Raw genomic sequence first — 13,668 nt, forward strand, 5'->3', positions numbered from 1 at the left:
CTGACCGGGAATGAGGTCACACATGTTTATATGAACGCAACGGGATCCTGTCTTTTTTTCTTCTCTTGATTCTTGAGCTGCTTGCTACTACGTTGAATGGAATATCTGCTCGCCTGGATCGACATTCAATCCACGGTGCGTATGATAGATATACACAGTTGGAGACGATTAGGCAGCTACATCAGCAATGAGATATGGACTGAACAGAACAGAATACAATCATTGGCCCATCGTACATATCCTCGCTACCTGACCTAGTCAGACGGCACTCCAGCCAATTCTTCCATCAAGCGAGACATGCACTGTGAAGTATCTCCTCCTATGCTTTGAGATTCTCTCTTTCTGCCTGACCCACGTACTGTACCTAGTCGTCAGTCTTGCAGTCATAGAGAGACAATGTCTACCCAGGCACCCACCGGGTCATTGCGGCTACTGTGGATATATGCTGATGCAGTGTAGCAAGATAGCCTGAATAAATATATAGGTACCCCCAAGTGAATTGAGGTGAAGACCACGTGTGATTGCAAGGTGCTTTATTCCTTCGATCCTGTTCGAACGATACACAGGGGTGTTGATTTCTCAACAACTGCCTACCTACTGCAGCGCTATAATGCTATTGTTGGGGTGTGATGAGATTGAAATACATATCAAGAAAATTCGTGATAACAGAAAAAAAAGATTCAGAAGCGCCTGTCTTTCCCAGTCTAGTGATGGTATAGTAGCCGGTGGCTGGGTTTCTGCTGATGCTGTCTGCCCAATGAAGAATTTCAATGCTGTCTTTCCGTCCATGACGCTGCTTACCCACCGTGTCGTATGCTCATTGGGCCTTTCCCCAACACAAAGGTCTATAGAAGATTTGTCGAATTGTTTGTATTCAAACAATGAGGAGAAATACAGGTCTTCATCTGCACTCCCGCCGCGCTAAATGTCGAGTTGAGAGCCGTAACATTGTCAGTTAATGAATGACTCCAGTTGGTGATTGGCCCATCGGAATAAGTAGAGGAGGACTGAATTATTCTTTCTTCACTTCCTCTTCTTTCCTGGCGGGCTCTTTCTTTGCCGCCTCAGAGACATCCTCTTCAGCCTCCTTTGCCTCCTTCATCGAAGATGACTCTGAGTCGGCTGCCTTTGCTTCCTCCACCTTTTGCTTCGGCTTCTCGTCGATGTCTTTGTCATCCTTCACACCTTCACTTGCACTCTTGCCGTCCTCTGACTTGCTAGCTTCCGACTGTTCGTTTTCTTCCTCAATCAGCTCTTGTTGTTCTTTCAGGACCTCGAGACGTTGCTTATTAGTTGCAGCACCCTCGGCGTTGTGAACCTCAAGTTCAATCTCGTGGAAGAGCTCCTCAGGAATGCTGCTCAGTACAGCTTGGAGAGCATCAATTTGTGAGTCGATTTCACTATCCTTGCCCGAGGTGTACATATACGCATTACTCAGTACCAGCAGGGTTGAAGGGATGTTGTACTTGAGTCTGAGGTCCAGCCACATTTGAAGGTCTTCCCGAAGCTTTCCGGGGGACATGCCATGAGTGCGTAGGCCACGCGATGCGCATGCCATCTGGAGTTCAGGAACAGACAGTGAATCCACACCCTCGTAAGAGATAGCTTTGTCATCTCGCTTAGTCTGTCTCATGCGATGGCGAATTTGATAGCGTAGCATGGCGTCGGTCCCAAAAGTATTGAGGTTCATGTATTTACACATACCGACCAGTTGTGGCCTTGACAGGTTGTCCAGTGTCAAGTCATCTTTGAAAATCCTGCACACCTTGATGACATCCTCCTTGGAAGGCGATTCTCCTGTTGCGCGAACCTTTCGGAAGAACTCGGTGAACTCTTCCTTCTTTGCGTTGATTGCAGAAACTGGAAGACCGGTCTCACGCAATGTGTTTCGGAGGAAAGTCGAAACTTGTTTTCGGGTCTCTCGAAGTCCAGCAGCCTTCTTTTCGCGGGATGTCTGACCCTCGTAGGTGGAGGGAAGGAGATTGGGGAAGAGCTTAAGGGCGACTGGGAGAAGGAGCTCTGCGAATGGAACAATGACGAAAACCGAGAATGGAACAAGCCGACCCAAATCCTGAACAGTTCTTTGCAACTTTGGCCATGTTAGTCAATGAAGGGAGCAAAAGAATGTCGAAAAGAAATTACCTGTCGGTTTTCACGTCTGCTTAATTCGTAGCCAGCGGCCATTTTCAGGGCTAGCCTTGATGAAATCTTGACCTCAGTGGCCAGCAGCTTGGTGCCATCCCAGTAATGGGCTATTTCCTTTTTAATCTTTTGCCCCAGGGTGAGCTTTTTTGGTTCCTCCTTCTTCTCCGTGACAGCCGTTGAATCGGCCTTTGAGGCATCGGCGGACTTTGCGGCTGCCAATTCAGTCACGGTCGCGTTTTCCAAAGCCTTGGTCTTATCGATGGCGGTTGCGCCGACTTTGGAGGTCCGAGTTTGCTCGTTGGACTCTTTCGATCCGGGAGCGGTCTGCTGAGCTGGGGTCGTTTTAGCTTCGTCTTTCGGGAGAGGCTTCTTTGCGTCGTTTATGTTAAACCCGGGAGGAGGACCGCCGTCGGTACCATGTGAAGTGGTTTCGGTGGCATATCCTCTTGAAGGCAGTAAGATGGCGAGGGCCCGGGACTGTGGGGGAAGATCTCGAGCAAATTGGGATCGAGCCCTCAAAAGGGAAGAGCGCGGAAGACGGGTATTTGCTGCTGGATATCAGTACATGACCGTCATTGACATGGTCCAGCCCAACATACATGGCAGTAATAACCTCCTGGTTGCAGCACTGCTGACAAGTCTAGGGGTGGAACTCATGATTGACGGAAGGTGGGATGGCTTGGAAACAGGGATCAAGTGGCAATGAACTCGGTATGAAAGAGAAGGTAGGAAATAAAAGGACTGAGGAAATTGTAGATGAAATCAAGCAATAGAATGGAAGAGTTTCTGTATTAATTTGGTTGACATGTTTTGAGATGAGAAAAGGAGGATAAGTTCGCCGCAGCCGCAGGAATCAGGACGTTCCAGAAGGTCGAGTTGAAAGTTGAAGACGCAGGGCGAGCACCACTGCGACCTCCACTGCCTTGGGGGATCAGCCGGTAGCCCAGGTACGAGTGCCTGAAGCCTGAGCCCGCGGGTTGAAGATTTCAGCACGCCAAACACGTGATGCGAAACGTGACCTTGGGCCTGCCTGAGATCGGACCTTGTCGGAATCGGGATAAATCCACCGGGGTTATCAACAGAAAATCTAACAAATGTCGCTTTTAAGTCCGTTGCATTCACTACTCGCGGATTGTGCGAGGTTTTGGATCACTGCTGAGGATCACTATCCCAACCTCGCCGTCTACTGATATTTGGAGCATTGGTAGACAAAGCGCACCTGAATGCCAGCATCCGCAGTGATGTCAATACGACGATACCTCTAGTCATGCGCCTAGAATGCCACAACTCCGGGACCCTATGCCGGCTTCAAGTGCTTACCGGTCCTTGTCATTCAACTCTAGCCATGTTTATTTATCAGTTCGAGAATCCTGAGTGGGCGAGAGCATTGGTTCATCATCGGATCCATCGCGCTTTCGCCGTTTCTGCTCTGGGGAGGAATCTGACGAAGTATTGCGTCGTCTTCGAGCTGCTGGTTCATATCTTTGTAACGATCGTCTGCGTTTGTGATGTCGTCGTCGCCTGTCAGGGCTTCGGCTTCGGCTTCGGCTTGCACTGCTTCGGCGCCCGAGCCTTGCGTCGTCGGGAGAACGGCTCAGGCGACGTTCGTCTTGTGGTTTGTTGCTCCTGAGAATATCAGCACGCCTGTTGCTTTTGCTCTCGTCAGAAGAGTAAGAAGGAGATCTTCGGGTTCTCCCATTATTTCGCTTGAGACCTCCACGTTTTCCCTCTCTAGATCTCGACCTTGATCGTGATCGTGCCATCGGTGAAAAATGCGACCCTCTTCGGCCATGTCTCGGCCGCTGGGGGCTTGGACTGCGACTTCGACTGACAGATGATACTGAGCGGCTTCTCATCCGTCTTCTTCTAGGTGAACGTGAGCGTGATAGATCAGAGCGCGTTGTAGATCGTGCACGTCTTTCACCAGTTGCTTCCGTGCTTTTCTTGGAGCCGCCTATCTTCTTGTCGGTAGGTGCCCTTGACTCACTATTGCTCCTGTTTACACTCCTGTTCCTTGATCGTGGACGTCTTCGACGATTGGCCGAGGGTGATCGTGACGTCGACGGTGATCGTGACCCGGATGCATGTCTGTCGTCACGGCGAAAGCGGGCCGGAGATCGTGACCTTGAGGGTGAAGATGTTATTGAGCGTGTGGGGGAACGACCACGATTGTTATCGCGTCCTCGGTTTCGGCCACCTGGAACGTACGAATCGGCTTCACGGCGAGTAGGTGGCGCACGGTATGGCGAGCGTCTTCGTGGTGGCGGCGATCTTGAGTATCTAGCTCTGCGATTGTCAAATCCCCGTCCCATTCCTCCGCGGCCTCGACCACGGCCTCGTTCACCTCGTTCACGCTGGCGAATCAAGTCCACATCTCGCTCACGAGTTTGCTCCTGCTCTTTTCGCTTGCTTGCCTCTTCGGCTGCCTTTTCCGCATCGATCTAAGAGGGTCAGTCGTGGTGTAGGTAGACCAAACAACAATTCGACCCACCTTTTCTTGTATGAGTTCCAGCTTCTTTGCTTCCAGCAGTTCTTTAGGGACACCTTGAGGATTTGACTGTGCACTCAGGCAGAGATTCCACAACTCTTTGCAAAACTTGGGGGTGTCCTTATCGAGAAAACCGGTGAGCGAGATCTGCAAGGCTTTGATGTCGGGCTACAAGGAAAAGTTAGTCACTCGGACATGATGAAGAAATTAAGATCCCGGATACGTACGAAACGCGAACCCTCGAGCAAGTTGAAGCACAGTTCGATCACAACGTCATCTTCAGAACCAAGAATGTCAGATATCTTGCCTGCAATCCACCTAGGAAGAAGATGTCAATGGGAGAAAGGCTTGATTTCTGAACAAAGAGCAACTTACTTTTTCATGACCTCGACATTGACCTTTTTCATGTCAACCTTCTGGTTAAACTCGGGTGGGAATTTCGTTTGCCGAAGCAATTTCTGGTCTACAGCTGTGGCCATCGTTGCTACTGCACTGTGGATACAATGGTGCAAGGCGTTGTCAATGAAATCCGTCAAGAATCTGGAGGACCAGTCTCGATAGTCTGGAGTTGATCGATTCTCCGCAGTCTCGCCCGCATATCAGCAGCGGCAGGTTTACCGAGAACGCTAAGCAGTTTAGGTTCTCACCCCAAACGGTCCTAGGCTTCCCGAAATGACCACCATCCTATTCTTGTAAAGTACCCAAGGTACCTAGGTATTGAGAGTGAGCTGTTCTGTGTAAATGGCCCGTTGAACCTCTCGCTCATCAGTCAATGTTATTCCAGGAGAAAACTTCACAGGTAGGTACGCATTATGGGCATGCTTCCCGCCAGGATGACGTCGACCTGGTCGTGCATGGCCTGCTGATCCTGGCACTGGCACTGGCACCGCCACTGATGGCACCTTCCCTCTGCTTCAGCAATGTTTCCGGGAAATGAACATGTCGGCAAGCACGAGGCAACGATTTGTGAGACCGTCTAAGTCATTTCATCGCCATTTGAGATCACCATCAGAGTTTTGCCTGGCCAGGTTCTCCCAGGGCCATGATATTCATCTGACTGCATTGTTAACCCGCTCACAATCATTATGAGTAATGAATCATGCCCGCCACAGCGGCTCTTCTGTTGAATTTCCAACTCCTCACTCGGCTGGTCTAGGGTGGCCCTAGTCTGATCATCCAGCTTGCAATCACTCCGACATCTCATTGCTCTTGAGATCTTTGTGGCATCTGCCGTTGAGGCAACCTACTCAACAGGAGCCCCCTCAGGTAAGTCCGGCTCCTTTTCTGAGGACAGCATTACTTATCTCTGACAGAATTAGGGGCCTCAAGATTCTGCATCTCCACAGAGAAAGTCGCCATCCGCCGAAAATTCTACACTACAGAACGAAAAGCCATCGATTCCACTGCAATCAGATACGGAAGCAACATTCAAGACGGCGAAAAACTCGGTTGACTCTCTGATTGGTCTTTTTGAAGCTGTACGACTCTTGTACTCTGTTTTCTTCGAGAACAATAATCTAATCCAAGACAGAGAGAAAGCCTCAACAAGGATCCTCCGTATCATCACCAACGCGCTCCTACTCAACCGTCGCCATACCTACGAGAACGCTATTCCTCTGCTCTCTCTTCGCAAAAGCAGTCCTCGACTGAATATCATCCCGAGCCATTCGTCAAAAGACCAAGTCTAAAACCCGGATTGACACAACGCCTTGAACAGATCCTGGTCAAAAGACAGACTCAATCTCTGACAGCTTCCAGCGGCCGAGCCTCGACCATTCGAGTCATCAAAGCAAGAAAGCCTCGGATCCGCGTCGTAACTTCAGGTCGGTCGGTCTCTATCATTTTCCCAGAAGGTATCAAGTTGCCAATCATTGCAACTATTCGACCTGCCCGATCATTTGACAGTCAAATGTCACGAGATTCATCACCACAGGGAAGTGAGTCGAATCATTCCCCCCATACTACTTCTGTCGGTGAGCCCGGCTCTTCGACAAAGCATCAGCAAGTATCAAAATTTAGTCCAAAGTCGGAAGAAGCCAGGACTCCTGGTGAGACACAAGCCCTTACCTCAGACTTCAGCTTCCCGTTCTTGGCAAGAGTTAGCAAAGGACGACTCAATATCTCTGAAGCATCAGTACCCCCTCCTACAGGCTCAGATATTTCGGCAGCTGGAGAAGTATTTATTCCAGCTCATGACCATCCCAGTGAATGGGAGAACAAGAAATTTCGGCCTACTGAGCTTGGCAACGAGGGTATTATACACAAAGTCGAACATAGTGAGACAAGAAGTGAGCCTTCCACTCCACAAAACCCACCTGGAGGCGACGGTCACGAAGCCAACACTCATCAGGAACTATCAAGAGACGAGACAGTTCCTCCACCTGAGCACGGCCAGAAGTCAAGCGGCCGGCCCCAGCCCAACGTCTTCGGAGAGATTATTGAACCAATCCCCGAGATCAGAATAACAAGGCCAAGTACACCCATAGTCATGATGGCAACCTCTCTTGGTACCTCCGTTGTTGCACCCGCCACAAGGTGTGCGGCAATTACGCCAGCCAATGTTCTTTCCCTTGACCCAGAATCTGTGGTCGGCGCGGTGCCTGTGAGCGCTCTGACCAGCACACTTGCGCTACCAGTACCATTGCCTCTGCCTGGACTGGCCACGGGAGGCAAAAAGAAGGCCAAAGTAAAGAATCTTATTGGTTTCGTGAGAAAACATCTGCTCCGAAAACGACTACTTGCTCTGGTCCTTGGTCGTCCAGTGGCAAATATCGTTCATCCTCTTCTTTCTCAGGCTGGCAATCTAGCAGGTGCTCTTCCACTGCCAGTAGACGGAGCCTCTGATTCTCAAGAAGGATATACCTGCCGTCAGCAATGGAATCCTATCGCACAACCACAACGTCTGACGAATCGACTCAAGTATGCCAATGGAAATGCAGGTGTGGAGAGTGCTAAGAGGTGTCAGATTTGTTCAGGTCTTACCGAATCAAAATATCTGCGAAGAAATCGAAGACTACTGCTGAAAAGGGACCGTCCAAGTATAGAACTGCTTAATCAAAGTGTAGCGCATATAGCATGTGCTATAGCGTTCAGATGCACATGCAGGGAAGGCTATCCGTGAGCTGCAAGAAGAGGGAATCGGAGAGACGCAGTTATGGGTGATGATTGTGCGTATTGTTAGACCCTAGATTCCGAGACCTCATGTCCTTGACTAGGGAGGATAGCGCCCCCATCCATAATGAGACAATAAACCATTTCTATCCCATTCTCCATGGCATTGCAGGAATGTTTGAACGCATCAGGATGATCCAAGTAGATCAAGACAAAGCGGCCATGACTTCATCCACACGCCTGCGTGCCTCAATAATTTCAGGCCCCAGGCCAGACTTGAGATGTTTGACTTTCACATCATAGTGCAGTAAGACGAGCTCTTCAGCACGCTGCAGGTCTCGATCAATGTCAGAGGTAGCGCTTGATTTCTGGTCTGTATGGACAGATAAATCGTCTTTGATCCCACCGACGTCTGGTTTCACCAATGCGATAGCTGCGGCATGGGACTATTATGAGGTCAGTCCAACCATCGCGAGTGGGTTGACGCTGGGAACAAATAGGTATGACAGTCGACCTCACGAGGGAGTTTCCCATAAGGATGAGGCTTCGGCGACCGCCAGTCCACACGAGACAGGCAGAAAAATCAGGGAATGCCTATCAGAGTGGACTTACACATATACTCAGCGATTTCAAGTCGGACAGGAAGGCTGCGACTTGCATAGTGGCTGATCTTGAAAGTCGATATTCTCCTCTCCCTCAGTTGTAGTGGGGGATGAGAAGAGTGATTGATATTCTGAGAATTGTCCTGCTGACGTAAAGTGCACGACCTGGCCGAATGTTGGGGTTTGCCACTGTGGGCAGAGTTTCGGCGCCCATGGTCATGGCCCTTGGGCGTTGCCAGGCATCACCTTGGCCGGCACGAATGCGGATACGGGCGCCCAAGACGCCCGGAGGCGTCCTCAGGACCCTCCCTTCAACTAGTCTAGGGGTGCCCACCCCTGCGTTCATGCGTTAGCCCTCTATTTGGCAGACACATGCCCCCGGAGAATCCCAATTATGCCTCAAGGATCAATGCAGGAAGGTCCCTTTGAGACATGGACATTGCATATCTACCTGGGTACTGTACCTGCATTGTCTGTATATTTGACCAGGCTAGGTACGAGGTAGTTCGGCATGGATTCGCCTAGGTGACACCTGGAGCCCTAGCACCACGTGGGAAGCGATCAATTCTCCTGTGGGATACGAGTAGCTGCAAGGCCGCAAGGGCATGAATCTGCACGGCAGCTGTCATCTGCGATCTGTGGTATCGACGCACAGTACTATGTATCTCGACTAAAACGTAAGTCGATGGCGATGCTTAGACGGGAATATTGGTCGATGGGCAGACTATGAATCACGGAAAGACATATATTCGACCGATTCTACAGCAGGCTATCTTGATATTACTTCGCTCGACATACTGCGAGACAATTATCACGAGACGCCATACCCGCAGAATAGCGTTCAGAAAGGCCCATGGCCTTGAGATCGACGATCATTTGGGGAGGCTTTGTACCTACTCGTACACATCTTGCTTCCCACATCCGTGCTTCTACCCGAAAGTTTTCGGAGACCTGCCCCTCGGCCCTCGAGTCTCCAATATCGACTGTCCCTGTTCCAATCTCACTCATCATCCAGACCCTTTCATGGAGCTCCACTGGTCAGAAGATGTTCTGTAAATCAGACACGATTGGAGTGGTGGTGGTGGTGGTGGTGGTGGTGTGAGCCAGTGACTGAGCAGTAAACAGTGAGCAGGAGTAATCTAAGCGATGTGGATTCGACTTTCGTGGAACTTGATCGTCAGTTTTTGAAAGGTCAACCTTTATAGTCTCTTGTGTCTGTGTGGGCCATTGATGGGCAATAATCACATGTCGCTATCATTCATGCTCCATGCTGCCGCAGAGTAGTGGAAAGGCAGATCAGAGCTAAATATTTCCAAGTCGCACCAAGACAATCTGTATCCATTTATATAAACTTCAGGAGCGTATATTCCGGATGGAGTCTCTGTGAGCCTGAGGAGCACTACTCATTAGTATACTCGTAGTAGTCAGTCTGCACAACGAATAGGACAGTACTCCATGGTGTCCCACTCGAACAATGTACCCCTTCAAACTGCGGGACGGCGGCGGCGGCGGCGGCGGAAGGTGACATTCTTCTTGCTCCAAAAAGTGCGCAAGTTCAGTGCCTTCGTAATCAACTTGAAGACTGTTGAGCACTGGCGCACACTATGGTTACAAGCACTGCACTTACTTCAAGCCCAGGGCATGCAGACATTGGCTTTTCCCACCAACTGCCCGTGATTGAGTTTGGGAGGGAGACTTGTCTCTGCGTAGATTGATACTGCTCCTGGTCCCAGAATGGCAGACTTTTGAACTTTAGACGTCCTGCTTGATCCTGGCAGCAGTCTGTGGGAACACAGACGTCTGCGAAGGATTTTGTTCGGGCCGACAGTTTCGGCATCAGAGAACGTTAAGAAAAAGGGGGTATATGGAGGCTCATCAAAGTGTACCAAACCCAGAGGGAGAAACGCGTCGAATCCTGGCGCAATTGTTATTGTCACACAGGATCTTAGTATGCGATTCCATAGTGTCAAAAACGCACTTGGATGAAATTGAAAGAGTCTTGATGGATGACATGTGAGCGGAATGGGAGTTTGGGATTCCGATCTGGACTCCATACCATGGAAGACGCGGCGTCCAGGGGATCGCGGGTCATGAACAGTGGTGTGGGTAGTTCAGTTCCAACCTCCGGATAGACCACCCTTCGTCCTGCATCTCAGCCATGTTGCTTTGTACGAAGTATATTATCGGAATCTAAAGCAAATCTCCAAGAGCTTGGACGCGAGGGCTACTTGATCAGGAGGAAGAGCAAGTACTCGTATACATACTACAGGCATACCCTGGTCAGATCTGACGCAGGGGGTTGCAATGAACCTGACCTGCCTAATTCAGGTATATTTGATGCTAACTTCCTAACCGAAACGACCTAAGCTAACCTCGGGCGAATGTCCCAAAAAATACTCGTTGACGAGCCTCCGGACTCCTACGAAGTAGACGGTTGAACACGAGGAGAACACTGCCCCCGACTGCTCGGCCTTTTGCCTGTCCCATAGTGGAGGCCTCCGTGAAAGCTTCATACCCAGTCTGATAGCATATGGACCCTGCCACGTCGGAATGGCTGGACTGTCTACTCGGTATTGTACTTCGTCGGCGTTGCTGACTACGACCTTCAAAAAACTATCTCACAGAGCCTGACTCTCATTGTTGCGAGTACCATGGGTTCTAGTGATATATCATTGCATTCTAGCTTGTACACATGTGTCGTAGAATCATTACCGAAACTATACCGCCCGAATCAAACATCCGCCTTTCACCAAAATGTTGATCCAAAGTCGTAGTAGTATCTATCTTTTGTTTTCCCTCCTAGTGCCACATCGTGTAGTAATATCGTACAGCCAGCCCTGAGGCCGACAAAGAGGGCGCTCGCACTACCTATCCTCTGTCCTCACACTCCACTGGATCTCTTTCCTAATCATCATCCGCCGACTTTCATCGCTGGCAATACTGGTTGTTTCACCGTTGTTGACTGCATCTTTGCTTCCTGCGGTACTCCAGGGCCCTACAGTTGTGCCATTGGTGACTCCGTGTATGGCATCACCGCTTTTGGAGATTCCGTGTCCTATGCCTCTTTCGGGTTCTTCCTCGGGTTCCTCGAATCCGGCACTCTTGTTGGCCGATCTCAGCTTGGACATCTGGAAGCTCATGTTGCTCTCCATCCGGCCTCGGGCACGGTTGGCACTGCCACTGCCGCTTGCGTAGCCATAGCCGTAGCCAGCCGCAGCAGAACCAATACCACCAAACCCCGTGCTCAAGTTCTTTAGGAAATTTTGGAAAGTTGGAATGGTCGCGGAGATTAGCGAATAGGCGATGTGGCCCTGTGTCCAGGCGCTGAAGGGAGCTTGGGAAAGAAGTGGATTGTCCATGTAACCAGAGTGGTTGAAACTGTTTATTCGGCATCCGATGAAAATGATAGTACTTAACCGGGTTAGCTTGAAGGGGATTCGGTGTGGCATATCACTTACAAGAGACGGAAGCTGAAGATTGCCACCACTGTCAACTTGCTGGATATCGAGGTCTGCAAGGTGTACACCAGGAAGATAACGAGGCCGACAATCGCAACTTCTGTTATGATATCGATGATACCGATAACTAGCCATCGTCGCGACTGCGAATTCTGTCAGTATTGTTCCAACTTTTCAACGGTTGAAATAGAATCAAACTTACAGTGCCTGAGCAATCGGGTTGACTTTCTATGACCCAAGGATTTGATATGTTGCACTGCAGGGCCATGGCGAGGAATGAACCAATCATCCAGGCAGTGATCAATCCCATGGCGATGTTGAAGACCAGTCTGTGTTGTTTCATCCGCGAAATGCGACTGAGGAAGCATATGACCGAAATCTTGGAGAGACCGATGACCAAGATATAGAATAAACTGCTTGTGTAGTACATCTTCTGGACTTCATCCTGTGCTTCGGAGGAGAGTATGGTGGCCGATTTCCCCAGTCCCTTGGAACATGCTCCCAGAACAAGAGACGTTTCAATGACGGCTAACAGGGTTGCAGCACCGAGTACGTAGTCATCCAACGCAAAGCCATGGCTGATCGTCAATCGAACCACCACCCTGATGATACCGAAAAAGAGGTAACAAGCCAGGCCGAGTGCTGCAGCGATCAGTATCCATGCTGCATGGTCATCTGGTGTGATAGTTGCAAATGGAGGTGAATAGCCCGGGGGTATAACGAGGCCGGTTTGCGAACTCATCGTTATGTCTCGAATACCAATGTATGGGGGTCTATCACAACGGCGATCGACTCAAGGAGGAGAGGAGAAAGTGAAAGGCGAAACTAAACGTCAAAGTAGTCCCAAAGCCCACCTAAGAAGCCGGAACCGAATGGCAGGTGAAAGTCAGTTAACATTGTACTCCACCTAGTCCAACATGCCCATTGCGACACTGGTGTGATAAACTGAGTTTGTGGAATCCTGTAGTGACCCGAGCGCTGCAAAGCTATGAGTACGAGTACTTCAATTACTGGTAGAGTCCACAACACCGGTTCGATTGGGCACAAGCCATTGTGTCGATCAGGGCGCCGCCCAGGTCCCACTACTTTCGAAGGCATCCCTTACTTTTGGGGTGGATTACCTGTCAAGTCGTGTGGTTGGAAATTTGAGTATTCCGACACATCTGGGCTCCATGAGGACCCAAGAACAACAACCGTTCCACGCAGCCTTGATCCTTGGTAGTTCCAGCTCTAGTGGGGCACGAAGCCGGGGAAGCGACTGGTGACAAGATGAGACGCATCGTGGCGCATGATTAGCCTACCAGCAAATGCGTCTATCGTGCCTTTTCTGCCTGGAACTGCTGCATCTGGCCAGAGGCGTCTCGCCAAATGTCTAAGGTAAGGAGCCTCGTTGAACATCTGGAATACTTTCAGCCCATTCAACTGAGCTTTTTGTTTGAAGTTTGCCTGCAGGAACCAAGCTGGCAACCAACATTCAAATCAGGAGGGGCGATTTCGGGAAGAATTGGCCTCCCAAGAGTTGGCAAAAGTCTTTCTCATGAGCTAAGTCCACTAACAAAGTCTACTTCTCAGATTCCGAGACAGTAATTGCGGATAGACTCTGACTCGAAGTGGGTTGGGGAGGTCTTCGTGCAGAATTGGACAGCACTGGAAGAACCTTTTTACCCACCTACTGCTCCGTAATATTTCCCCACCCGTGCTTTTGCATCCACCAGTTGTTCACCCACTGGCAGGTGTTGAAGTGCCGGACGATTGATGCCGAAGCGTCGTACGAGGTACAGTGTCAATCCTACTCGAGAAGATACAGTGGATCCCACGTGGTCGAGGATAACCAGCCTAGTCCACCTGGCGTATGTGGTTGTTT

The 13,668-nt window shown here is 50.1% G+C and overlaps 5 protein-coding genes across 5 annotated transcripts; 1 reads left to right on the plus strand and 4 right to left on the minus strand.

Moving 5' to 3' along the window:
- Nucleotides 1–1,012: 1,012 nt before the first annotated feature.
- Nucleotides 1,013–2,802, minus strand: LTR84_000758 (uncharacterized protein; the record flags this gene model as incomplete). Its single annotated transcript, XM_064844388.1, has 3 exons — nt 1,013–2,089; nt 2,143–2,693; nt 2,745–2,802. The coding sequence occupies 3 exons, from the start codon at nt 2,800–2,802 to the stop codon at nt 1,013–1,015; spliced, it is 1,686 nt and encodes a 561-aa protein (XP_064712248.1).
- A 692-nt stretch (nt 2,803–3,494) lies between these two features.
- On the minus strand, nt 3,495–5,112 carry LTR84_000759 (uncharacterized protein; the record flags this gene model as incomplete). Its single annotated transcript, XM_064844389.1, has 4 exons — nt 3,495–4,586; nt 4,637–4,801; nt 4,861–4,951; nt 5,009–5,112. 4 exons carry the CDS (start codon nt 5,110–5,112, stop codon nt 3,495–3,497), a joined length of 1,452 nt encoding a protein of 483 aa, XP_064712249.1.
- A 606-nt stretch (nt 5,113–5,718) lies between these two features.
- On the plus strand, nt 5,719–7,687 carry LTR84_000760 (uncharacterized protein; the record flags this gene model as incomplete). The annotated part of the gene is made up of 5 exons (XM_064844390.1): nt 5,719–5,722; nt 5,814–5,899; nt 5,953–6,111; nt 6,165–7,552; nt 7,609–7,687. 5 exons carry the CDS (start codon nt 5,719–5,721, stop codon nt 7,685–7,687), a joined length of 1,716 nt encoding a protein of 571 aa, XP_064712250.1.
- A 263-nt stretch (nt 7,688–7,950) lies between these two features.
- LTR84_000761 (uncharacterized protein) lies at nt 7,951–8,404 on the minus strand (the record flags this gene model as incomplete). Its single annotated transcript, XM_064844391.1, has 2 exons — nt 7,951–8,190; nt 8,357–8,404. 2 exons carry the CDS (start codon nt 8,402–8,404, stop codon nt 7,951–7,953), a joined length of 288 nt encoding a protein of 95 aa, XP_064712251.1.
- A 2,806-nt stretch (nt 8,405–11,210) lies between these two features.
- LTR84_000762 (uncharacterized protein) lies at nt 11,211–12,546 on the minus strand (the record flags this gene model as incomplete). Its single annotated transcript, XM_064844392.1, has 3 exons — nt 11,211–11,757; nt 11,805–11,947; nt 12,007–12,546. 3 exons carry the CDS (start codon nt 12,544–12,546, stop codon nt 11,211–11,213), a joined length of 1,230 nt encoding a protein of 409 aa, XP_064712252.1.
- Between the last annotated feature and the right edge of the window lie 1,122 nt (nt 12,547–13,668).

This window comes from Exophiala bonariae (assembly GCF_035927105.1).
Source record: "Exophiala bonariae strain CCFEE 5792 chromosome Unknown scaffold_1, whole genome shotgun sequence".
NCBI classification, from domain to species: Eukaryota; Fungi; Ascomycota; class Eurotiomycetes; order Chaetothyriales; family Herpotrichiellaceae; genus Exophiala; species Exophiala bonariae.